Raw genomic sequence first — 25,839 nt, 5'->3', positions numbered from 1 at the left:
GACATCCTTTGGACCGCCGAAGTCGCGTCATCCTCCTGTGTGGGGGGCCTCAGCAGTGTCACTGACGTTGCCCTGATGACGGTGACGTTTGGCTCCGTCCGCCCAAACATCAGTGTGATCCTTCTCCATTTACCCAGCCCGTGGGATGTCAGAGCCAAAAGTGAGTCTGGCCCCGGGTTTTATGACCCTCGCTCTTCTTTACAGCCGTTTTCCCTCATAAATATGTGCCGCCTTGCTAATTACAGCAGCCACAGGTCACATGACAGGTCACATGGCCTGTGCAGGGCTGCCTTTATTCTGCAGTTTGACTGAACCAGTGACACACAGATTAATGTTGATGTTCGTCAAACTTATTTCAGTGCTTTATTGAGCGTCTTTTTCCAAATGAACTTCAGTCTGGAATCTAAGACGTACAGCCGACCTCCCACCCTCTCTGTGGTCTATTAAAAAGATCAGCGTCTGCTGCCGGGAGGGCTAACAAAATTTGTGGGGTAAAGCCTGGCAAGGCGTCTGTCCCAGACTCCGTGGCTGTCTGTCACACTCCCAGCCACTTGGGGTCTCACTCTGCTAGTCCAGCACTTTGATAGACAAGGAGACAAGGAGTCTCTGCCTAATGTCAAAGCCCCCCATTAAGGGTGGGGCATGCGGGGGGGTGCGTCTGGGCCTTGTCTGCAGTATGCTGAAACGCAAAGCAAACAAACGCTGCCCCTTTAAAAAAAGGAAAACAGCCTCTCGTGGCACAAAGGACAGAAACCGCAGGCCGTGCTGACATCACTGTGGCGGCGGCAGGCGAGGCAGAGGGTCACGTTTTATATTAGCGGGTTACCATAAACGAGGCCCGCCTTTTCTCAGCTATCAGCGGCCCGGGCGTGGCCCGGCAGTGATGGGAACCAGCGGCAGGCCGCTTTGAGGGCCCCCAGGGGCCCGTCGCCTCGGCGTGTCTGTAATTACTCTCTCCCCGCAGGCGCGCTTGAAGTCTGGCCAATTAAACAATGAAGAGCAGAGTTACCCATTCTTTTCCTCCTCTCTCTGCACACCATCCCTCTCTCCTCCAGCTCGTCTTAATCTGAGTGGCTCCGTATTTGCTGGGCACGGTCCCGTTCTGGGAGGATCCCGGATCCCGGGTCGACCTCCGGTCTTAATTACGCAGCTGTCTCCAAGCTTTTCACCCTCATCTTTTGTTCGATAATGAGCTTCAGAGTTGGGCCTTCAGAGACTGTGCCCCGACACTGCTGCTCCACTACCAGCCGCACCACTGCCCTTGACAGGTCGTGTGGATATGGAGCGGGTTGATGCTTAATTTTGCTGCAATGCTGCAGGTGCGTAAACAGCACCTTCTCTCCGAAGACGCGTAAATATCAAGCGTTCTGGGCTTAGAAACAGGGCAGAGGGACCAATCAAGCGGTTACTCAGAAGTAAGGAATAACATGGAACCACCAAAGCAACTAGGCCGTAAAAGATACGGCCGCATTACTACGGAAAAAATGTTTATGAACCGCCTGCTCTAATTACGAAGCGGCATGTAATGCAACTTGTTTCTATAAACGGCTTCCAGTGGTTTGTACGAAAGGAGCGCTCACATCCGGCCCTTTGCTGTTCTTCTGCTTCTCGTACTTCCTGCTCGAAATCCGCCAGCCACTTCCCAGCGATTCCTGCTGCGGTCTCTGACTCAGTATTTAGGTTCGTGTTGACAAGCAGTTTGCCTCGGCTGCAGTGTGAGACGGTTTCTGGCATCCTGTCCTACAACATGCTTCCCTCTATATCCTGACCAAATATAATAGCATTTTGACACGCATGTGGGCTGGTGAAGGAGTGGCAGGACTCGCGGAGTCATTAGTACGACTCTTTGGACAAAGGCGGCTGTTAAATAATCATAAATGTAAATGTACAATGAAGCTTTAATTTCCCTCTACAGCAAATACTGCGTCATTCACGGCAGAACGCATCGCGGGTGATCTTCCTCATCACGGATGGCTACTCCAACGGTGGTGACCCTCGGCCCGTGGCGGCCTCACTCCGCGATCAGGGCGTGGAAATCTTCACCTTCGGCATCTGGCAGGGGAACATCCGTGAGCTCAACGACATGGCCACGCACCCCAAGGAGGAGCATTGCTACCTGGTGCACACCTTCGCCGAGTTCGAGGCTCTTGCCCGGCACGCCCTCCATGAAGGTGAGCTCTGGGCATGAGTTTGCAGGAACAGCCACCTGTAGACCTGCTTTTATACCTGGAGTTCATGGGAATAGTCATGCTAACGCTAATTAGCTAACGCTAAAATTTAGCGTGAATATGAACGGAGTGACTGAGTGTTTCAGCTGCTCGACGTTGCAGACATTTTTAATACCGTCATACCATCCAGATATTATACTGCGGGATATGGTATTTTGACGGCCTTTTAAAAAGCAATGGTATTTCCCGATAACATTTGAGAGAGGAGGAGGGAGGGGGGATTTTTTGAACAAAAAAACAATATACTTTAAGGTCCGCACTGCCTCCCTCAAATCAATATGCCAAACACATAATAATATATGTATATTAGTCGGTTAGCATGTTTCATTTAGCAGTTAGCAAATTTTATTTAAAAGCTAGCAGTTAGCAAATGTTATTTATTTAGCATATTTTTGAGCCTTCTTAACATATGTGTATGCTCGTCTGTCCTCTACATGCTTGTTGTTGCTTGCACGAGAATTTCCCTCTGGGATCAATAAATTTGATCTAATCTCATCCAGTTTAATTCAGTCAGCTAGCACGTTTCATTTAGCAGTTAGCACACTACATTTAGCAGTTAGCACACTACATTTAGCAGTTAGCACATTTCAGTTAGTAGTTAGCACATTTCATTTAGCAGTTAGCACATCTGAATCAGCCACTTAGCACATTTCATTTAGCAGTTAGCACATCTGAATCAGCCACTTAGCACATTTCATTTAGCTGTTAGCACGTTTCAGCGTCAGTTAGCGCATTTTATTTAGCATATGTCAGACGCATGAGACGCTAACGAAAGGATGGTGCACAAGGGGAACATTCCTTCTGAGCGCATATACATTTCTCATAAAGTCTGCTGAGAGAGTGTCTCCCAGATGGTGCCATGCAGGTCAACATCTGCACTGTAAAAGTCCTGAACTCTCTCCCTCTGGAGAGATGTTCATGTGGGCTGGCCACCTCCTGACTCACGCATGTTCCTGGTCTTCCTTGTGCCAGACCTCCCCACGGGGAGCTACATCCAGGAAGAGCGCGGCCGCTGCTCTTCGTTATGCAAGTCTGCCGGGGACTGCTGCGATGCCATGGCCAGCTGCCTGTGCGGCACCCACACGGGCCAGTACGACTGCGTCTGCAACAAGGGCTACTACGGCAAGGGCCTGCAGCATGAGTGCTTTGGTGCGTACCATTGAGGGCCTCGGGGGGACGGCGGCGGGGGGCGGCACACAGGGGGTTCAGCTGCTTGGAACCTTCCGAACCGCATCTGCATATCGGCTGTGGAAGGAAAGGGCCTGGGAACAAAGGCTTCTGGGTAAATGCCAAGAAAGCACATTTATTCAAATCCAGGGTGGGGCCTTGCTGTTTCTATGGCGATAGGAGTGCAGGAATGGAGGAATAAAGCTATTAAAGCATACACAGTACCAGAAAAGTGCCTGTAGCACATACCAATTAAACCACAAATATATTAAACAAGGCTATAAGTGTTAAACAAAAATGATGTTTAACAGCTGGTCTGAGCTTAGTGGTGGGGGTTCGTGTAGGATTGTACTGAACTATGTCGTTTTTGTGAGGAGGCATTGACTTTAAGGTCAAGTAGTCTGTATTCACCTTACCACTTACAAAAGCGTCTGCTTCTTTGAACCTTGGTTTGGTATGGAATGTATATGGGCAAAGTTACAGATGGTTATGAGTTCTAAATCCATCTGCTCCAACGTGACCCCATGCAGAGTGTCTGCCACACTTGCAGGTTATGGCTTTTTGCTGGGGGGAACCAGTGATTGTACAAACATAAAATTTCAATCCTCAATCATTGGTTATGTGTCTGTTGCCTGAGCAGCTTCTGGCGCGTCCTTATACTCCTTGGATTACGGCAAAAACCTCCAGTTTACATACTTGCACCATGTTCGGATCATTGAAACCATCAATTGCATTTAGCATAGCATAGCCTTTTTGGCAATGCAGTTACAAACGGAGCTTTTTGCAGATTACAGCCAGGAAATCCCAGAATGTGGTTAAGTGTGTTATAGCTGTACTGTAGAATGAAAGTGAGAGGAATGTGTGGACATGCTGAAGCGAGGAGCAAGTCTGCCAACATTCAATCAATGCATCCGACAGTGAAGGGGAGGCCATGATTATCGGGGAGCAAAGAAATGTGGTCGGAGGAAGAGGCCAAACAGCTGCTTAAATAATCAGCCGTGCACCGATTGACAATGGCATTTTGGCTCTGTGACGTGGGTGACCAGAGGAACCAGAGGTGAACTGGTCCTGACTTTTTATGCTTTTTTTTTTACCCAGTGAAAGCCGGTTTCGTCCCACCTAATGAGGGTTATCAATGGTGTTTGTGTGATGGTGTCATGAGGTGTCCAAAATATGCCTGTTGGCAGTTACTGGTGCACCTCCAGCGTCAGACAGTAGAGCTTGCAGGATAACATCGGATCAGCAGCGCAGGTGGAAGGTGGAAGGTTTGCAGAAACATCTTGCATCATGTGTTTTGATTAAAAAAAACAAGTTTGCTTTCAGTCTAAGGGTGTTTTCACATATAGTCCTCTTCCAAGGAACTGAACTCCCAAAAGTGGTCCCAAAAGTGGACCAACAGAAAGGGAACTCAGTTCTTTTTGTGTTCACAATGCGAGTTCATTTGAAAGGGGACTCAGTTCACTTTCTGGTTTACTGCAGCTCAGATGGGGCCTCAGTCCTTTTTCTGTTCATACTTCAAATTCTTATGGAGCTGACAGACCTTTACAGCTTTGGATTCTGGGTAGTTTTCACTTCAAACAAGATGGCTGCTGCAATACTTGTCATCACGTGGTCGGTCTTGAAAATAGCCCACAGACACAGGGAAAACCAAAATAGAACAATTACTTCTGAACACAAAACTTGCATATTTTGCAGCCATTATTTTTGCTTGTTTCCCGGGACTGTGCCACGTGATCTGCCTACGGCAAAGCTAAAGGGTAAAAATTGTCGAAGCAAGCCAGGACCGCTTTGTGTTCACAATGCACAACGTAAACGAACCGTGACCCAGACTAAAAGCAAACTGGACTGAGACTACCTCTTGATGTGGTCTCAGTTCAGTTTGTTTCAACGGGGTCTGAGTTCGTTTGGCGTGTTCACATATATGCAAAAAATGCTGACTAATCGATCTGAGTTCGCTTTAAAGGATGAAACGAACCAAGTGTGAAAACACCCTAAGATGCTGTGCACTTTTCAGCTGCATTTTCTATGAGCCCTTATCCTCCGTCCCTCTTCACACAAAGAGAGAAAGATCCAGACCCATTAGATCATCATCCTCCCTTGTATATGTTAGGCAAAGCCGACTGAAAAGCACATGCAAATGGAAAAAAGACAGTTGAGGTTTGGCATCAAAACTGTATTACATACAGGTCCATTAATTGAGATCAGATGGCTGTGATTAAGTGGCTACCACCATCCTTCCCGAGTGGCTTGAGGGTACGTCTAGTACGCTGTCAGCATCTTTTTTTCTCAGCCTATGGTGTAGTCGGATATGACAAAGCTCAGCTTCACACTCTCCGACACATTCACCTCTAGAACAATGATGGCTGGCGCGGGGTTGAGCTGTTTGGACCGCATCACCTCTTCCTCTGGTTTTCAGCCGGGGGGGGGGGGGACGGTATCTCTGGACTCTGTAATGAATGAATAAACCCCCCCCCCCCTCCCCCCACGGAGGATCGTACCCCGTAGCGAGATGGCGACTCGGATCCTGAGAATAACGTGAAAGCGTGAGGGGTATCTGGTCTGATCATCAGCGAGAGCCCGCCAGGCTTCTCGTAACTCTTCAGACATCCCGAGCTGGGGCCAGGTGGAATGATGGAGAATAGCGGCGTAATAAAAAGCAGGACGGCATGCAGCGAAGCTCCCGTGGCCTGTTAAGGCCGCGCCGGTTTGATATATGTCACAAGCATCCATCCCGACAGGCTTACAGTACAGAGCGCCTATATATGGACATGCTGAACCTCGGGGTGTCACCGTACAAAGGCGAGCGCGGTCCTGGGGAGGACGGGAGGTATTATGCACGTCTTCGGAAGGTGGGCCTCCCTCGTCTGGATGGTCTTCCCAGATCGAGAGCCAGCACTGCCTGCTATGTGGAAGAAGGAGGAATGCAGGGTTTGTGCGAGGTGAACGTCAGAATGCTTCCAGAATGACTCTCCATTTTGCCGTCCGTGCCGGCAGCAGGCCTTGTAAACAAGATAGATCAGCAAAATGTAAAATATACGAAATAGTAATTAATGAAATGGGTGGTATGATGGCTCATCATGCGGCATTGTAACTCCACACCTCCAGGGCTGGGGGTTCGAGTGCTACTGGAGTGTGTGTGTGCTTCCTGTACTTGTGTGGGTTTCCACTAGGCACTCTCCGTCCCTTACACATCCCAAAACATGCCGTTAGGTTCAGCTTGTGTGTGTGTCTTTGGGTCTGCATCCCATCCAGGGTGTCCCCCTGCCCTCCGCTTCCTGGAATAGGCTCCTCGTGACTTAGTATTGGGTAAGCGGTTGAAAGGTGAATGGATGGATGGATGGATGTTTTGAAAAATGCTTGTATATGTAGAAACTTCCCCCGTTCTTCAAAATTCCTTCCTGAACGTTCCTTCCATTCCGTACCGTTATCACGGGCTGGGCTGATTTTCCCCAGATTTCTCCGCTTTCTCAGCCGCGTCGGGACACCAGCGAATAATGTGGGAGTGACAGCGGAAGTGAGTGAAGTGCAGCAACACCGCCGCTGTCTATCAGTGTAGCAGGATGTCGGAGAGTAAAACAGGCCCTTGGCGACGCAGCGGCTTTTGTTTTTCTGCCCGCTATCGAAAAAAAGGGGAAGGGGAGAAGCCCTGCACTGTGTCAGCAGCTGTGTTTACTTCTGCTCTGAGTCGCCTGATTCATTGGTGTCGCTGCCACTCACCCTGGGTCTCAAAGCTCGGGGCCCTCAGGGGGAGCCCTTGGGGCCCGGGGCCTGTCAGAGTACGAGGCTTCGCGCAGAGAGGGGTGGTATTTACGTGCGTGCTGTAAAAATTCGCTTGCGGCTGGAATGCCGGGATTCCTACGGCGAGCCTTGGAAGATGGACGCAAACCCGGTGACCGTGTCAGACATGGCGGGAGGAATCTGGGAAATGCCAGTGAACCCCAGACGGAGTGACACTGCAGCCAGGACAAGGGCCAAGTATGAACCCTGATCCTCATTTATCACCACGGGCCCTTGCGTGACCCCCCCCCCGCCCCCCCCCAGGCAGGCTGTTTAGATGTAGAGTACACTGAGCCCCCTTCCCAACAGCAGCAAAGACCGTGATCACTCTCCTGTATCTGACAGCAGCCCCAGCCGGGTGAAGCAGCTCTCAGATCCAGGACAGCACATGCGTCCTGAGCTGGGGGGGGGGGGGTCATTGTACCACACTTCCTCCCCATCCCCGCACCTGGGCCGAGGCCGGACCGCGTCAGCCTCCAGACGAGCTGCTTCCATTTGCTGCCGCATTGGGAGACATTAAATGCATTGCTGGATGGCTTGCCGAGGATTCGCACTCGGCTTGATATGCACGTCACCCGGAGGAGCTAAAGCATCCTGCCCCTTCAACTCTGGTGGTCCGGATTCTGTGGGTTACCCCCCCTCCAGACTGGCACTAAATGACCTGCATAGAGCGGGGGGTGGATCTTAAGTCTCTTGAGTTAGACTCCCAGGGTATCCATGCCCCTACTGTGGCCCCTGTAAAGTGCTGGGCCCCCTGAATCTGCCAGGGTATCCGTGCCCCTACTGTGGCCCCTGTAAAGCGCTGGGCCCCCTGAATCTCCCAGGGTATCCGTGCCCCCACTGTGCCCCTGCAAATCGCTGGGCCCCCTGAATCTCCCAGGGTATCCGTGCCCCCACTGTGCCCCTGCAAAGCGCTGGGCCCCCTGAATCTGCCAGGGTATCCATGCCCCTACTGTGCCCCCTGCAAATAGCTGAGCCCCCTGAATCTGCCAGGGTATCCATGCCCTCACTGTGCCACTGCAAATCGCTGGGCCCCCTGAATCTCCCAGGGTATCCATGCCCGCACTGTGCCCCTGCAAATCGCTGGGCCCCCTGAATCTCCCAGGGTATCCATGCCCTCACTGTGCCACTGCAAATCGCTGGGCCCCCTGAATCTCCCAGGGTATCCATGCCCGCACTGTGCCACTGCAAATCGCTGGGCCCCCTGAATCTCCCAGGGTATCCATGCCCCCACTGTGCCCCTGTAAAGCGCTGGGCCCCTTGAATCTGCCAGGGTATTCATGCCCCTATTGCCATTCTAGGTAAAGCTATAGATTCAGAGTACTGTATATTTATAGGGTACGAGGGACAGAGTCACTGGATTTATCTGGAGGACACTGGAGGAGATGACCATGACAGAGCAAACAGAGCAGGACACCAGAGAAGTGATATAAACACAGGATATCAAAAAGCTTCACCGTGAAAGCAGCAGAAAGGTGGCAAGGCTGTTAAAGATCCGCTGTTTCCTGCAAACCCTGCAGCTGCAGTGCATTCACACTGTCCTAGTTCATGTAAACAATAACAGCGCCAGCACTGTTTATTTAGAGTGATAAAGACGTGTTTTCTTTGGGTTAGGGTCAAAGGTAGATGTATTAATCGTCTTTATACATATGTTGTGCAGAAGCCTTGCAAAGCGCTCGTATCAATCACTTGTCATGCCGAGCAGCTGCACATGCAGGGATGTGATAACATTTTAATGAATGACTCTTAGGGTAAGTGGCTCCTTAAGGAACCAGCATTATGACCATTTGGCACCAGATCACATGAGAGTACATGGCTCTTTGTCTTGTTATGGTGTGCAATTGATATGTGGTCACTGCAGCATGATGGATATGCTTTTCAGTCGTCTTTATCGGAAATGGTCCCCAGGATGTCCAGCCTGGTGCCCAAGAGGCCCTGGGCTCGGTGTCCCCAGGATGTCCGGCCTGGTCCCCAAGAGGGCCTGAGCTTGGTGTCCCCAGGATGTCCGGCCTGGTGCCCAAGAGGCCCTGGGCTCGGTGTCCCCAGGATGTCCAGCCTGGTGCCCAAGAGGCCCTAGGCTCGGTGTCCCCAGGTTGTCTGGCCTGGTCCCCAGGAGGACACAGGCTCGGTGTCCCCAGGATGTCCAGCCTGGTGCCCAAGAGGCCCTGGGCTCGGTGTCCCCAGGATGTCCGGCCTGGTCCCCAAGAGGGCCTGAGCTTGGTGTCCCCAGGATGTCCGGCCTGGTGCCCAAGAGGCCCTGGGCTCGGTGTCCCCAGGATGTCCAGCCTGGTCCCCAAGAGGGCCTGAGCTCGGTGTCCCCAGGTTCTCTGGCCTGGTCCCCAGGATCCCATGGACTCTGGGTGCTCAGGATTTCCGGCCTGGTCCCCAGGAGGCCCCGGGCTCAGTGTCCCAAAGCTGACTTTCAGCCTTAGTCTTTGTTCTTTGACAGGGGTCTTACACTTGCCACTGCTTCCTGACATGGTCCTCTTGGCTATGTAAGAGACTATTTGAAACGGGAAGTTCTTTAACTGGCCTGTCAGTTTTTTATCATGGTCTTATCTCAGAAATGATTCGTACTTTCAGCGAAAATTCCAGGACGATGGAAAGCAAAGTCCGCGGGCGAGAAGCCACGTGGCCTTATCTCACTTGTTTGAACTTGGGCTGTGGGCTCTGCTGGATTGACGTCACCAGCCTCCTGAATGCTCCCAGTCTCTGCCTCTCAGAGCATCATTGATGTTCTCCTGAGCAGAATTCACTGGTGGCTTTAAAGAGTGAGGGCCTCAATCCCACAAAACGTTTTTATTTTATGTGGGTGTAAACGGACAATCTATTTACAGTAGTGTATGGAGCTGTAAACCTAAGGTTTAAATAGACCCCCTGATCCCCCCACCCAAGATTTGGCCATAAAACACATCCTGTGACCTTTTTTTCTAGACCTGAACCAAGACTTCACTGCCATTTTAACGCCCCATCCCATTACTGCCACTGCGGCTCCCTTTCAACTCAGACGGACCATAAAAATAGACCAGATTTATGACGTGGAATTAAGTGGCTGTTATCCATATGAGTAACGCCCATTTCTAAATCCATTGCTGTTGCCACAGCCTGGTGGGCATGTTCTTACAGAAGGGGTCAGCCTGTGTCTTCAGGAGGAGAGGTCACCAGTGTCATGACCTCTTTGTGTTCATTCTTGCTCATATTTGTCAAAAGAATGTTGATTAACTGAACTGAAGGACTTGGGTGAGGGAATAATTTACAGACCTGTCCCGGATTTCAAATAGCACTAAATCTGTCACCCAGAACTGTACAGCAACCTCTCTGCCCCAAGGGACACTAGAGCTGGGGTGTGGCTAGCTGATGGTCAGCTTGTGGTCACCTGCCAACCCCCACATCCCACTTCCAGGCCCCCCATTAGCAGTGCGATGGCAATCACAGACCAGAGACCTCAGCTGAGCAGAAGCCCGCCCAGGTCCGCAGGCGTCTCCGACCAGAAGTGGGGGTGGGGACTCTCGGGGGAATGAGCAGTCAGGTCCTGGTTACTTTGGCCTTTCTCCTGAAAGATGGCAGAGGCCTGGGACCCCTGGGTTAGTGACCTGTCAACAGCAGTGAATGGCTAATGGGCTTTCTGAGACCTCCAGCTAGGAGGAACATTCCAGGGCCGCTCTGGACTGATGGAGATGATGTGGAGAAGAAAGTTATGACACAACACATCAATTCTGGCCTCTAAGTCCTATGTTCAAATTATAGCATTTTTTCCTGTGATTTACTCTACATATAAAATAATACACATTTTCCTCCTTTGGAGGAAATGGATCTGTTTTGCTAGAGGACATTGTTAACACTGTTGTTTATAACCGAAAGGAGAGTAATCATCAGGTCTGGCCAAGTTCCTGTCAGGGGCCTGGATGCCCGAGCTGAGCCTGGAGTAAACGGCCTGGCTGAGTGCTCCCATGGACCAGGGCGGGGCCCCGCGAGCGTTCGGCGAGCTTCCCCCGACACATTCCACCTCGCTCAGCAGCTGCTTTCCCACTGAGCCACAGCGTCGTGTCCAGGTTGGGAAACTGGACGGTGGTGATGCATCGGCTGCGGAATTTCTCAGCCAGATTTCTGAGACTTGCGAGAGATTTGGAGAGTTTTGAAAAAACACAATAAACAAGTCTTCCATCGGGGTCTGGCCCTCTGCAGGACCTAAGTGCTCAGAGGCTCAATAGTTAGCATTCAAGGTCTCTCTCTCTCTCTCTCTCCCCACCTGGACCACGGTGGTCACGGGGGACAGCGGCCATGTTGCTTTTTGATTCACAGTTCAGCATTCCAACAAGATGCATTGTGGGAATGGGGATATGGGGGAGTTGCTGCATTCCTGTGTATGTCATGTTGTCTGGTCAGTTTGTTTCCACTGTGATTGCGGGACACTGATGCGTCCTTCCTGTAATCCTACAGTGGGGACTTTTGGCCCAGTGACACTGAAAATGCCAGTCAAGAGCTGGATCTCATTCTTTGTTATCTTATAAAAACTGGAAATAAGCTCTACAGTTCATTCAACCTTTAGACATTTTTATGTTATGACTGTCCTGCAAAAATGCATGTGGTACTTTGTCGTTTGCAATATATTTATACAGGTATATGCTATGTACATTTTTGCTACTTCACAGCATGTTTTTGGTTGAAATTGGTGGTATTCTAAGGGCAAATCTTTTTTTGCGTGTTTTCAATAGTGCATTGGTTTCTTGCAGTTTTAATTTATTCTGTCCAGATGCAGTTTTATATCTTGCCTGCCTCTCTTTGTCTGCTCCAAGGTCAGTTTTTTAGTCTGTATACTCGCTCACATCAATTAGTGGGCGTGGTGCATAAAGTACTTTACAGGGAACAAGTCTGCTGGCTCTGGTTTAACAAGGTCACATGATACACTTTGTGTATATCTGCACATGTCCCAGTAACCCTTAGAGAGAAGGCCAAACAATCGCAGTGACCCAAATCCTTACGCCCTGCAGAAATATTTGCATTTTAATGTCACGTAAGGATACGGTCTCATAAACATTCTAGAATCAGGTATCACTTTATCAAGAAAACAAAGGACTCCACCTGAATAGTTAGTCAAAGTGGATTGTCCTATACATTTTAAACTCCTGAAAATCAAAACAATGAACAGGAAAATGAAGAACATAGTCAAAGCTTATAGATTGCAAGAACAGATAGTTATGAATGCAGGATTTCAATGTACAGACGGAAAACAAGAGTTAGAGAGTAAGCCAGGCTTTGTGTTCCCGCGGCTTAAGAATGGAAAACATGCCTTTGTCTCTGAGCAGATGTGCAGAATCGTTCCTCTGGACGCGGACATGTTGGTCGGCTGTTGTTTCCCTCCCGGTGAATGAGGGCGTCCTCTCTGAGGACGGCGGCTTCCCCCGGCTGCTCTGCATGATGTTGGCGGCCAGGCTGCTTGCACGGCACATTCCGGAGGGAACAGAGAAGCAGCGGTGGGATGGCCAGGAACAAAACGAGAGCCATGCGTCTGATCCTCTAAAATTAGTGCTTCACATTGCCTGCACATGGATCCCTGTGTGGTTTTAGCCGAACACCAAAACTGTGAGATGTGTATGCAACACAGCATCCTCCATGGAGGATAGCCCTGCGTCTGCTGGGTAGGAGACCAAGATCTTCGAGAGAACCAAGGTAATATTTAGGTGGCATCAGTAATACCAAAATCTGAATGTTGACCCACGTCACCCTGCTCTAGGCTCTATGTGAAAGAGGATCCTACCTTGGGATTTTCTCTGCGGTTTATAAGGGGCCTCACCTAATGCTGGGGGTGAGAGGGTGAGAGCTGAAATCTGCTCTCAAAATACCAGTGGGTGGTGAGGCAGGGGGGGGGGGGGGGTTATTCATTCCTACCCAGTCACGAGCCTGGCCCACCCTACGGTTGGGCAAATGGCAATCCCTGATTTTTTTTTATTATTTGAAATAGGAAGGAAGATGAAGGTTTTTAAGATAAACCTGTTGAATTACAAACCCTCCCCAGCCCGTCCAGAGTCTGGCCTGGGTCAAAGTATTTGTAGACGAGGAGATGTGGACAGTGCACCTCCTCTGGGATACCCCTCATGAAAGGAAGTGTAGACGAGGAGATGTGGACAGTACACCTCTTCTGGGATACCCCTCATGAAAGGAAGTGTAGGGCTGTGGACAGTGCACCTCCTCTGGTTTTGACGGGATTCTGAAGGTGTCGGCTGTCTGGTAGGAGCCCCCGGCAATGGGAGTCATGATCGGAGCCGAATGACACAGCCAGCAGTCCAGGCCTCTCCCTCCAGCCCCGGACTTGGCTTCCCTCAAGGAAAGTGTTTGTAGCATTAATCCCAGCAGTGAGTGCGGCTGATGGCAGCGGATTTAGATGGAAAGTGGCAGCAGGACAAGCCGAGTTCCACCCAGGACCATGCTGCCGAGTGGGACTCTCCGAAATTAAGGAATGGGTGGGGGACATCCAGTCATAAGCTCCTGCTGCCTTTGGGTCGAGACCCTGCAGACAGGTCACCTGAAGTTGATCTCATGATGTCACACTCTCCATGTGATCCTGAGTGTCAGGACCAGGAGTATTTACAGTTACTCCAATGCGCTGCTGAATTCATGAATCTGATTGGTCATCAGGCGATATACAGCAGTAAATCAATGTGCCATTATAATCTTGAATTCTAACTAAAGCTACTTAAAATTCCAGGCATAAAACAATTTAAAAATAACAGAGGCGTGTTGGACAGTTGTTCACCTTTGTAGCTGTGTTTAAAAACCTATAATGGCTTGCTGTGCGTTAACCCTTACTTAGTGCTATAATGCACGGCCTGCTGTGCGTTAACCCTTACTTAGTGCTATAATGCACGGCCTGCTGTGCGTTAACCCTTACTTAGTGCTATAATGCACGGCCTGCTGTGCGTTAACCCTTACTTAGTGCTATAATGCACGGCCTGCTGTGCGTTAACCCTTACTTAGTGCTATAATACACGGCCTGCTGTGTGTCAAACCTTACTTAGTGCTATAATGCACGGCCTGCTGTGCGTTAACCCTTACTTAGTGCTATAATGCACGGCCTGCTGTGCGTTAACCCTTACTTAGTGCTATAATACACGGCCTGCTGTGCGTTAACCCTTACTTAGTGCTATAATGCACGGCCTGCTGTGCGTTAACCCTTACTTAGTGCTATAATGCACGGCCTGCTGTGCGTTAACCCTTACTTAGTGCTATAATGCACGGCCTGCTGTGCGTTAACCCTTACTTAGTGCTATAATACACGGCCTGCTGTGAGTTAAACCTTACTTAGTGCTATAATGCACGGCGTGCTGTGCGTTAACCCTTACTTAGTGCTATAATGCAAGGCCTGCTGTGCGTTAACCCTTACTTAGTGCTATAATGCACGGCCTGCTGTGCGTTAACCCTTACTTAGTGCTATAATGCACGGCGTGCTATGCGCTAACCCTTACTTAGTGCTATAATGCACGGCCTGCTGTGCGTTAACCCTTACTTAGTGCTATAATACACGACTTGCTGTGCATTATCCCTTACTTAGTGCTATAATGCACGGCCTGCTGTGCGTTAACCCTTACTTAGTGCTATAATGCACGGCCTGCTGTGCGTTAACCCTTACTTAGTGCTATAATGCACGGCCTGCTGTGCGTTAACCCTTACTTAGTGCTATAATGCACGGCCTGCTGTGCGTTAACCCTTACTTAGTGCTATAATGCACGGCCTGCTGTGCGTTAACCCTTACTTAGTGCTATAATGCACGGCCTGCTGTGCGTTAACCCTTACTTAGTTCTATAATGCACGACTTGCTGTGCGTTAACCCTTACTTAGTGCTATAATGCACGGCCTGCTGTGCGTTAACCCTTACTTAGTGCTATAATGCACGGCCTGCTGTGCGTTAACCCTTACTTAGTGCTATAATGCACGGCCTGCTGTGCGTTAACCCTTACTTAGTGCTATAATGCACGGCCTGCTGTGCGTTAACCCTTACTTAGTTCTATAATGCACGACTTGCTGTGCGTTAACCCTTACTTAGTGCTATAATGCACGGCCTGCTGTGCATTAACCCTTACTTAGTGGCTATTTGCATCCCTGTGGTCACTTTACGGCCATGTTTTTGCCAAAATGACTTTCTGGTGGCAGTGGGGGTGCCGCCCTGTCCCCTCTCACTCTGTACCCCTGGTCCCTCCACTAGCAGACGTGTGACGTCGGTGACTCCGCCACAGCAGCAGACAGGCCCAGTAAAAACACTGTGCCCCCCCCCAAGAACTTGAGGTGTGTTATAATCCCTCCCAGTGGTGGGGGGTTTTATGCGTCAGGGTACTTTAATTGTCTCCCCTTCCTTTCTGGGGGGGTGGCGGGTGAAGCTCATTGCTTCACCCGCTTTTCACTCACTATTCACTCTTGTTTTGCAGTCGTTAGACCAGATTTCTCCAGTTTAGGGGGTACGCTTGAGAAGGGGGGAGTTTACTTTTAAGTTGAACATCTTGCAAAAAAGCTTCTTTAAAAAGAAAAAATGCCCTCCTTTTGCTCATTTCATGGCAGAGAAAATGTGCTGTGTTCTTGACCAGCTGGTTGTGAATCAGTTATGACTCAGCTTGGAGCTCAGAGACGGGCTATCCAATGAACCGTAATCTCGTACCGCGTGCTCCATCCAGGAAACGCGGCATCTGGTACCATAAATGTTTAAGGGATTACCCTAATGTTCCGGAAAGTTTACCTTAAGGCCACGGCTGTACGTATGGCTGCACCGTTTCCCCTTTAGGTCACCATAACAGGGATTTTCTTCATTCACCCTGTTAGTACAGATGCCGGTTCACTTCAGTTAAGCCTTTTCGAACTTCACCTCCAGTTCAGAGTTATGGTGATGGGTGAAGACTATCAGGGCTGACTAAGATTGTGCTGCGTGCCGGAGGCGAGGTCTGCCTTTCTCTCTCATGCCACAGGACGACTGTTCAGTTACAGTCCTGGATGGAGTTTTCCAGAAGGCTGATTGCACCAGAAAATGCCTGAGGAACCGGATCCAGAAACAGATGCAGCAGCGACTCACGTGTCCAACTAGAAACAAAAAGCCGCAGGACTTGCCCTAACAGGGCTGTAATTGAATTTAATTGACCCACCCCCATATTTAACGTGCCATGTACCCTTAGACTGTGGATGGCGTGTTTAACCAAAAGCCAGTGTAAACCTAATCAACTGTGAGAAGACTTCAGGACCATAACAGAGTAGCTGTACAGCAAGGCCGGCTCAAACCCCAGAACATAAATGTTTCCTGGAATTAAAATTACATTTTATACAGTATTTCCACTGTTATAACACAAGTGAAATATTATTCACGTAAAGCAAGCTTGCTGTAAACTTGAAAATGAGGTTGTTACGGCTTCTGCTGGCCCCTTGCTCATATTTACTTTAAAAAACACTTATTAAATAATTTCGAAATAGACAAATTCTTCACATTAGATCGCTTTCATTACCGAGCTGAAGGTGCTAACTTTGGATATTGACACTGGAAAATGAAAATAAATATGGTTATTCTTTTGAAATATGACCAAAGGGCTGTTTTAATATGTAACCTCTTTATGGATGGGTGACTGCTTTGACTGACCTGCTATGAAACGAGTTTATCTTGGAATAAGGTCGGGGTATCTTGGGCGAAAGCTCATCTCTATGAAGGCCGTAAATGTTGCAGTTTTAGCAGGCTGTGAAATGCAGGAGTGTTAATTATCTAGATCAAACTCTGGAACCCTTGAGGGCTTTAAAAGGGAAAAGGCGTCAGTGTCAGATAGACTTAGTGCTTGGGGAACTTGGGACGGCTTTCACCCAATCAGTTCTCGCGTTTCATGGGAAAACACATTGTTCTTTACTACATAAGCATTTACTAACACAGGGAGTTGTCTCGTTGTAAACATCAGCCTCACTGTTCCGGTGGAAAACGCAGAGGTGTGTCGTTAGGTCCGGAGGCAGTGCCTGCCGTGCCCCATCTGAGTGGGAGCGAGTTCCATGTGGAGGTTCCTTGGTGATGAACACACTGTCATACATGAGGGTAATGCAGACAGCCCTCACACACAGCCCTGACACTCAGAGAAAGGGATTCTCATGTGTAGTAGAGTGCTGTGGGCTGAAGTCTGTGTCTGAACGTGTCCGTTAGTCCACAGTCCATTAGATTCTTATTATAGAAGAAAATGTCTCCCTACTGATCTTCAGGCCTGCTCCTTGATCAGTGATTGGCTAATTCTGTTTGACTGACTGGTCCGGCCTGCTCCTTTATCAGTGATTGGCCGATTCTGTTTGACAGACATTTTGGTCTCTTCCTCGATCAGTGATTGGCCGATTCAGTTTGACTGACCGGTCCGACCTGCTCCTTGATCAGTGATTGGCTGATTCTGGTTGATTGACTGGTTCGCTCTGCTCCTTGGTTGGTGATTGGTTAAATTGTTTGTCTGTCTTTTTGGCCAGCCTGTCCACCTGGCACGTACAAACCGGAGAGGGTCCCTGGGGGGCCCAGCACCTGCCTGTCCTGTCCGGACGAGCACCACACCTCCCAGCCCGGAAGCAGCTCCCTGTCCGACTGCGTCTGCGAGACAGGCTACAGCACGGTGAACGGCAGCTGTGAGGGTATGTGTGTGAATACAAACACGTACATGCTGACTGACCAGCCCCCCCCAAGGACGCGGGGAACACTCAGACGAACGCACATGTCCACGCTTGGGTGGGCGACGACATTTTACAGGATGCTGCTCTGATGGGCCTGCGGACACAAACTTAAATTAATCCTGAGTCCTTTTTGGACTGATTGTGTAAAATGTCAGTGAGCACCAGCCCTTTGGAGCCATAGTATAATTATCTGAGGCTCAGTGAAGCAGAGCGTAGATAGAATGAGTGTGACTTACATGGCAGGTCATTATATTCTGGTGTGTGTGGGGGGGGAGAGGGGGAGGAGGGGGGGTAAATTGTTTTAACAGCCGGCAGTTTTCTGCCTTAATGCACAGCTCCACTGTCAGGGTGCGTTAGTTTGTCAATTTGTCTGAAGTGTCTGTCCCTGCAGACACACCTGCCAGAGTGTTTGACAACATGTCTGTGTGTGTGTGTGTGTGTGTGTCTGTGTGTGTGTGTGTGTGTGTGTGTCTGTGTGTGTGTCTGTGTGTGTGTGTCTGTGTGTGTGTCTGTGTGTGTATGTGTGTGTCTGTGTCTCTGTGTGTGTGTGTCTGTGTCTGTGTGTGTGTGTCTGTGTGTGTCTGTGTGTGTGTGTCTGTGTGTGTGTGTCTGTGTCTGTGTGTGTGTCTGTGTGTGTGTGTGTGTGTCTGTGTGTGTCTGTGTGTGTGTCTGTGTGTGTGTGCGTGTGTGTGTGTGTCTGTGTGTGTGTGTGTGTCTGTGTGTGTGTGTCTGTGTGTGTGTGTGTGTCTGTGTGTGTGTGTCTGTGTCTGTGTGTGTGTGTCTGTTTGTGTGTGTGTGTCTGTGTGTGTGTGTCTGTGTGTGTGTGTCTGTGTCTGTGTGTGTATTTGCGTGCCTGTGTGTCTGTGAGTGTTGTTTGTATGTGTTTGTGGGTAATTTGTGTCTGTGTGTCATTTGAAGTGTGGTTGCGACACGTTCACATATATGTACATGTATGTTTGCATGCTGTTTGCTTGTGATTGGGTGTGTGTCAGTGTGTGTCTGCGTGTGTGTGTTTGTGCCTTCTACCTCTGTATCTCAGCCCCCCCACCCCGGTTCTTTCCCCCCTCAGTGGTCCGCTGTCCGCCGCTCCTCCCCCCGGCGAATGGCCACTTCATCCAGAACGTCTGCAATAACCACTTCGACGCTGCCTGCGGGGTGCGCTGTAGAGCCGGCTTCAGCCTGCTGGGCAGCGGCATCCGCCTGTGCCAGCCCGACGGCCAATGGTCCGGCTCGGAGCCCAGCTGCACGGGTGAGATGCGGGATCGGAGCCCGTCAGACTCCGCGCTGGCAGGGCGGGCCGTGCCAGACATGTGGCATTTATGGAGCTTTTATTGTGATACAATGGGCGGCCCTTCAAAGCGCAGCGCCCGGCCGCTCTCCCAAACGCTAAGTACAAAGGTAAACATTTGCTGGCTACAGCGCCTTGCCGTGTTCTCCCCCTCACGCATCGTTATAAAAGCGCTCGTAAAGCCCGAGCCCGCCCCTCCCCGCCACCTGGCCCAGGTTCGAGGATTGCTTTCAGATGTTATTATGTCGGACGGGGAGTAAACAGGGCCTGAGGGCCATGGGGCCACATGCCAGCCGCCGGCGAGAGCCAGACACCCCCCCCCCTGCTCCCCCTGCCCCGCGCACACATACTCACTCTCACTCACTCTCACTCACTCTCAATCGCTCTCTCATTACTCTACCCTCTATCCACACTTCTTTCTTTATCCCCACCACTTTTAATCAAATTTGCCCCTTTTGCCCCCTCCCTCTCCATTTACTCTATCCTTTCCCTCCTTTGTTCACCTCTCCTGCTGCTTTTCCCCTCTCTCTCCTCCTATCCTTCTTTCTCCATTTGCCATCGTGTTTTCATTTTGCATCATTTTCTCATTAAGCACACCCTCACGCACACACACCCACACCTTCACACTCACACATGCATACACACAGTCTCACACTTCACACACTCACACCTTCACACTCACATGCACACACACATCCTCACACCCACACACACCCTCACACTTCACGCACACAACACCTTCACACACACACACACACACACACACACCCTCATTCCCACACATACCCTCACACCTTCACACCCAGGCCCTCACACACACACCCTCCCCCTCACACCCCCAGGCTCTCTCAGGCACCTGCTCCAGCTCTCTGCCCCCCGCATTTTGGGGAGGCCTCTTGCTGCAGATCCAGCCTGCCGCACTTGTGCCTTTCAGGATTCGCCTGTCCTGGCCTGTAATTTTGGCTTTAATTATAGGCCTGCTCTTTCCCGCTGGCCAGCAGAGACCTTCTCCCGCCTCCCTATTCCTCCCCGCGATCGGCTTTCCTCTTTTTCCTCAAACACATCTTTTATGGAGCAAAAAAGCCCAGCTGAGTGTGAAATCAGCCCAGAGCATTTCGGTCTCTCAGCCAGCAATCGCCATTTCATTGACCTGCCTGTCTCTGCCTGGGAAGCATATGCTTCCCGCTGTGAGGAGTCAAGCGGGATCCGCTTTATCCTGAACGAGGCTATTCCTCCCTAAAGAAGACGAATGACCTGTGCATGACGTATTATTTTATACTCAGATATGTAGGAAAAATATCATTCTTAGTTGCAGATTGTTACAGCTAAGTTAGTTAGGCCAACAAATGATCACAGTAAAAAAGAACTTAACTAGATTATGGTGCATACTGAGCTCATTTACTAGCACCTGACCTGATGAGCGTATCTGGGATTCTATCGTATGGCAAAATACAAGAAAATTCCCATTAAAAGAAGCAGAACCAGCACAGTGGCTGGGATCCAAGGTTATTCCGGGATACTGACCGAGGCTGCTGCCTTGGCATTGCGTTGAGATTGCTGTGCGTCATTCCGTCAGTAATTTCTGTCTCGTGTCGTTTCCCTGCTCTGTCTCCACGCACCCGCCCACAGCACGCAAGTGTCCAGCCCTCCAGCCACCTCCACACGGACACCTCAACTGCTCGCAGGGCAGTGCCCCCTACAGGTCGACGTGCACAGTGCGCTGCGCCGATGGCTACCGGCTGGAGGGCGCCGCCAGGCTGATATGTCAGGCCAACTCCCGGTGGAGCGGGCCCCCCCCTCGGTGTGTGGGTAAGCCTGCTTCAGGGCCGCACCCCTGCTTGTGGGGGGGTCTGCTGTCCATCACATGAACATTTACTATACGAAACTTCAGACTGCAAGTCACAGACTGTTTACAAATCCTCCTAATTATAGAAGAAATTACATCAAAAATAGAGAAACATAACATTAAAATCAGAGAAAACATGATAAAACACCCTTACAATTGACATACCCCTCCACTTTCACAATGGGCATAGCCCTCCACCTTTACAATGAGCATAGCCCTTCACCTTTACAATGGCCATAGCCCTCCACCTTTACAATGGACATAGCCCTCCACATTTACAATGGGCATAGCCCTCCACCTTTACAATGGACATAGCCCTCCACCTTTACAATGGGCATACCCCTCCACCTTCACAATGGGCATAGCCCTCCACCTTTACAATGAGCATAGCCCTCTACCTACAATGGACATAGCCCTCTACCTTTACAATGGCCATAGCCCTCCACCTTTACAATGGGCATACCCCTCCACCTTTACAATGGACATAGCCCTCCACATTTACAATGGGCATAGCCCTTCACCTTTACAATGGCCATAGCCCTCCACCTTTACAATGGGCATACCCCTCCACCTTTACAATGGACATAGCCCTTCACCTTTACAATGGACATAGCCCTCCACATTTACAATGGGCATACCCCTCCACCTTTACAATGGGCATAGCCCTCCACATTTACAATGGACATAGCCCTCCACCTTTACAATGGACAAAGCCCTCCACCTTTACAATGGACATAGCCCTTCACCTTTACAATGGACATAGCCCTCCACATTTACAATGGGCATACCCCTCCACCTTTACAATGGACATAGCCCTCCACCTTTACAATGGACATAGCCCTAAAATACAAGACTTTTGTCATTTTTAGTTTTTTGATTACATTTACGGATTTTTATAAAGTTCAGGTTATCCAAATGGGGACCTGAAAAATGTCCCCAAAAATAAGGAATTTTCAGGTTTCACCACATTTTGGGCCCCAGAAGTTATCTATGCAAACACACACACACACACAGAGGTTTGTAATCATATATTTGTGGGGACTCACCATTAATTTTTATGGCGAAAACTCTAATCTTAACATGACGACCTTAACCCCTACCCAGCCCTAATCTTAACTTTAGCCAGATCTTTGTGGGGACCTGAAAAATGGTCCCCACAATGTCAAAAAACAGGTTTTTATTACATTTTGGCAGTCATTTGGTCCCCACATTGTAATTTAAACCTAAACCACACACAGCCATGCACACACTCACACACACACACACGCACGTGCACAGCTGGGGGGTGGTAAGAGTAATGCACTTACATGTTAATTATTTCAATAGACTCATTTATCTAGAGTGACTTTTTTAAGAGAAAGCAGAGTCAGACAGTCCCTGCAGGAACACGGGGTTAGAGGCCTTTGCTCAGAGGCCCAATCAGAGAAATCAGCAACCTTCTGTTCACAAGCACAGCGTCCTCATCTGCTGACCCCCCCCCCCCACCATATTATATAGAAAAAAATCATGGTCACACACCTAAATGCATGTACAGACACTTACATGCAAACACATGCACAGCAGAGGGTGTGATTCCCTCTAGTAGCAAGAGAGGAAAATCTCCACATAGACATGAGGGCAGAGCGGAAAAGGCCAGAGGTGCCCTGACCCACAAGCTTCTGGCCGCCTTCGTGCAGCCTCACATGACTCAGAGCGTTCTATTTGAGACATGCAGACGTCTGCAGCCACTGAGGAAGGCACTCATTACAGTTTATCGGCCCGAATCGGCTCCCCGCCACCGACACGCAAGCTGTTTGTGAGAACGCCTGCATGTGTGCCTGCAGCTGCTGCAGTCTTGCGGCCCAAAATGCGACGCTGGGTTTGTAACGCTCTCAGACCTCCTCCGTAACATCAGCACATCTTCAGTTCCATTGCTCCGGAGCAGTGTTTCTCAATTCGGTCCTCGCGGACCCACATCCGGTCCATATTTTTGCATCCTCCAAGCTCTCTACCCGGGAGGGAGCAAAAACATGGACTGTCTGCGGGTCTCCCAGGACCGGATTGAGAAAAACTGCTCCAGGTTCCTTCCAGGTTCCACAACCAGCAGAAGGAACTACTTCACATGCTCTAAGAACTAAGAGCTACGATGTCTGCAGGCTGGTGCTTTCACTGGTGATCTGCAGTATTTCACTAAAAGGCTGTATGTATGTATACACGCAGGGAACATGCTTTCTGAAGGTGACAGTGTTTTGCTCTGTTAGCTCTGTGTCAGAGTGTAAAAATTCCCTTGTCACCACTTGTGTTTCTTTGCCACCCTAAAAGGCGATGAACGTGCACTGCAGTGTTTCTTCTGGATTCTCACCAGAGTGTCTCACTTCCCCCCTTACAGAGATTCTCTGTCCTCCGTTGGTGATGCCTAAAAATGCCCTGCTGTCGCCCCCTACCTGCATGGAGAGGGAAGCAAAGCCCGGTACTGCGTGCCGGCTGGCCTGTCGTCAAGGTTACGGCATCAGGGGCGACCCTGTGTTGACATGCCTTCAGTCTGGTGACTGGACCTCCAGCGTCGCAGCGTGTGCAGGTAACGGGCATATGTGTCGTGGTGTTTGACAGTCAGATTTCACATTGTTCTCAATGTAAACCTTTATATATGCTTTATGTACACCATATCCCATGTAGAGAGCTGGATTTCACCTGTCTTTTTGGAGGTAAAGTGGCTTATTTATAAAAACAAATGTAAGGTCACATCCTACGGGGTCTTCACTCAGAGCATCAGAAAATGATTGTAATATATTTTATCATTCACTGCTTATATATTTCAGAACTGGGGTCTTTTACTCAATTGGCAGTTTTTCTAAAACAATTCAGGATAATTCCATACTAAGCTACAACAGCAATGCCTCTTCTTGCCTTAGATCTGCGTTTCCCAATCTGGTCCTGAGGGACCCACAGACAGTCAACGTTTTTGCCGGGAGCATGGAGGGAGCAAAAACGTGGACCAGCTGTGGGTTCCCGAGGACCAGATTGGGAAACACTGCCGTAGATCTCTTTTGGTTTACGGTTGAACGCCTGCTTCACTGCAGCCGTACCCAGCTGGCCACTGCCCTGCTCTGAGCATCGGAGGTGGGCCAGTGGGGCGGGGCACTCGGGTCCCTGCCAAGTCCATCTGTCTGCAGTGACCCTATTTCAGTGATGAATGAAAGGAAGGAACAAAGAGCACCCCCCACCCCCACAGCTCCCATACCACGGTCTCCAGAAAATGGAGACCCAGCATCTGCGCTGGCGATTTAAACCTGCTGCGCTGTTTGATGGAGGCAAGCGATTTGGAAGAGGGGCGGAGTCCTGCTGTTATATCTCTGTGCTCAGCACCAGCTGACTGTCCAGGCACTTCACACAGTGTCATAGAGAGAAGGCTGTGTTCTCTTTCAGAAGGGAAAGCAATTTACCTCCTGCCTGGACTTCTGCATATGACATTGACAAATCTACAGCCATTCATCTTCTAACAGCTTATCCTCATCAGGGCCGGGGTGGGGGGGGGGGTTGCTGGAGCCTATCCCAGGCAGCACAGGGCATGGTGCTGGGGTAGAGCCAGGACTGGACGCCATTGCAGGCCACACAGGGACCTATATCCTGTATAGGATGTTGTCCAGCAGCCCCTGTACAGTAATGTGTGCAGCTGGCGCCCTGTGGTTATTCGCCTCTCTCTCACACCCCCTAGAGCATCTTCACCCAACTCCTCCACAAACTTCAGCCACACGCGTGGCTTTGCAAGCATGTGCTGACATGTCCTGGTCAGAGCTGAGGACAGTGATGGTGGTGTCAGTTTGACGACAAGCCGCTCGTATTACCAATTATTAATTTGCCCCACATCTTAATGGGACTACGGAGGGCCAGTGGGAGGTGTCCCCTGCTCGGATTTCCAATACTTTGAAAATAGGGGATTCCTGGCATTCCCGTCTTTTGTTACACAACCCACCCACCCCTGGGAATCCTAACAATGGCATTGTGCTTCATCCTGAACACTCAGCTGGACGCAATGTGACTCGTGGCCCTGATACAGGTCCCTGTGTTCAGTTGTGGAAGTCGGATAGGGTGTGTGCTCAGATGCATTGTACTGACCCCATCAGCAGAGGGAGCTCCTGAGCCAGGGCAGCTGGTTAGCCATAGCAAATAGCTCATGTTAACTTCCACCACTTTGGTCAGAGCTCCCTCCGGGTGGCTGTGTTTCCCTTCCCACCCCCAGATCTGGAGCCTCCCCAGATCACATGCCCCCCGGATGTTGTGGTGGAGACGATAGAACGACGAGCCTTAGCCAACGTCAGCTGGGCCAGTCCAAGAGTCCAGGACAACTCCGGGGAAGAGGTGGGTCCCAGGAGTAAGGGGCCAGTGAGCCTGGGAAGGATCTGCTACTTGCCTGTTAGTAGTATGGTAGAAGTTCAGAGAACCTTAGGTTTAACGTGGATTGATTATAACACAAGGGAAGTGGTAGATGGTTTGGGTTGGCTTTAGGATGAAGGACGTGGTTTGGTTTGGGTCAGCAGTAGGACTAAGGACATGGTTTAGAGAGGGTTTGGTTTAGGTCAGCAGTAGGACAAGTAATGTGGTTTAGAGATGGTCTGGTTTGGGTCAGCAGTAGGACTGGGGACATGGATTAGAGAGGGTTTGGTTTGTATTAGCAGTAGGACAAGGGATATGGGTTAGAGATGGTTTGGTTTGGGTCAGCAGTAGGACTAAGGACATGGTATAGAGAGGGTTTGGTTTAGCTTAGCAGTAGGACAAGTAATGTGGTTTAGAGAGGGTTTGATTTGGGTTAGCAGTAGGACAAGGGATGTGGTTTAGAGATGGTTTGGTTTGGGTCAGCAGTAGAATGAGGGAAGTGGTTCACAGCTGGTTTGGTT

The 25,839-nt window shown here is 50.0% G+C and overlaps 1 protein-coding gene across 4 annotated transcripts in view; it reads left to right on the top strand.

Moving 5' to 3' along the window:
* The window catches only part of svep1 (sushi, von Willebrand factor type A, EGF and pentraxin domain containing 1), a 68,276-nt gene that overhangs the window by 9,680 nt on the left and 32,757 nt on the right, over positions 1–25,839 (top strand). For 3 of the 4 annotated variants that reach the window (XM_072718707.1, XM_072718706.1, XM_072718705.1), the window contains exon 1: positions 25,188–25,303. Coding sequence is in view for 1 of the 4 variants with exons in the window: in XM_072718708.1 (XP_072574809.1) it covers positions 1,916–2,171; positions 3,201–3,377; positions 17,634–17,792; positions 18,901–19,080; positions 20,749–20,928; positions 23,334–23,522; positions 25,185–25,303 (1,260 nt within the window). In the remaining 3 variants the exon portion in view is untranslated. Of the gene's footprint in view, positions 1–1,915; positions 2,172–3,200; positions 3,378–17,633; positions 17,793–18,900; positions 19,081–20,748; positions 20,929–23,333; positions 23,523–25,184; positions 25,304–25,839 lie in introns of those variants that run through there. The other variant, XM_072718708.1, reaches the window with a different exon arrangement.

Source organism: Paramormyrops kingsleyae, chromosome 12 (genome assembly GCF_048594095.1).
Source record: "Paramormyrops kingsleyae isolate MSU_618 chromosome 12, PKINGS_0.4, whole genome shotgun sequence".
NCBI lineage: Eukaryota > Metazoa > Chordata > Actinopteri > Osteoglossiformes > Mormyridae > Paramormyrops > Paramormyrops kingsleyae.
This window is presented reverse-complemented; position numbering and strand designations above follow the sequence as displayed.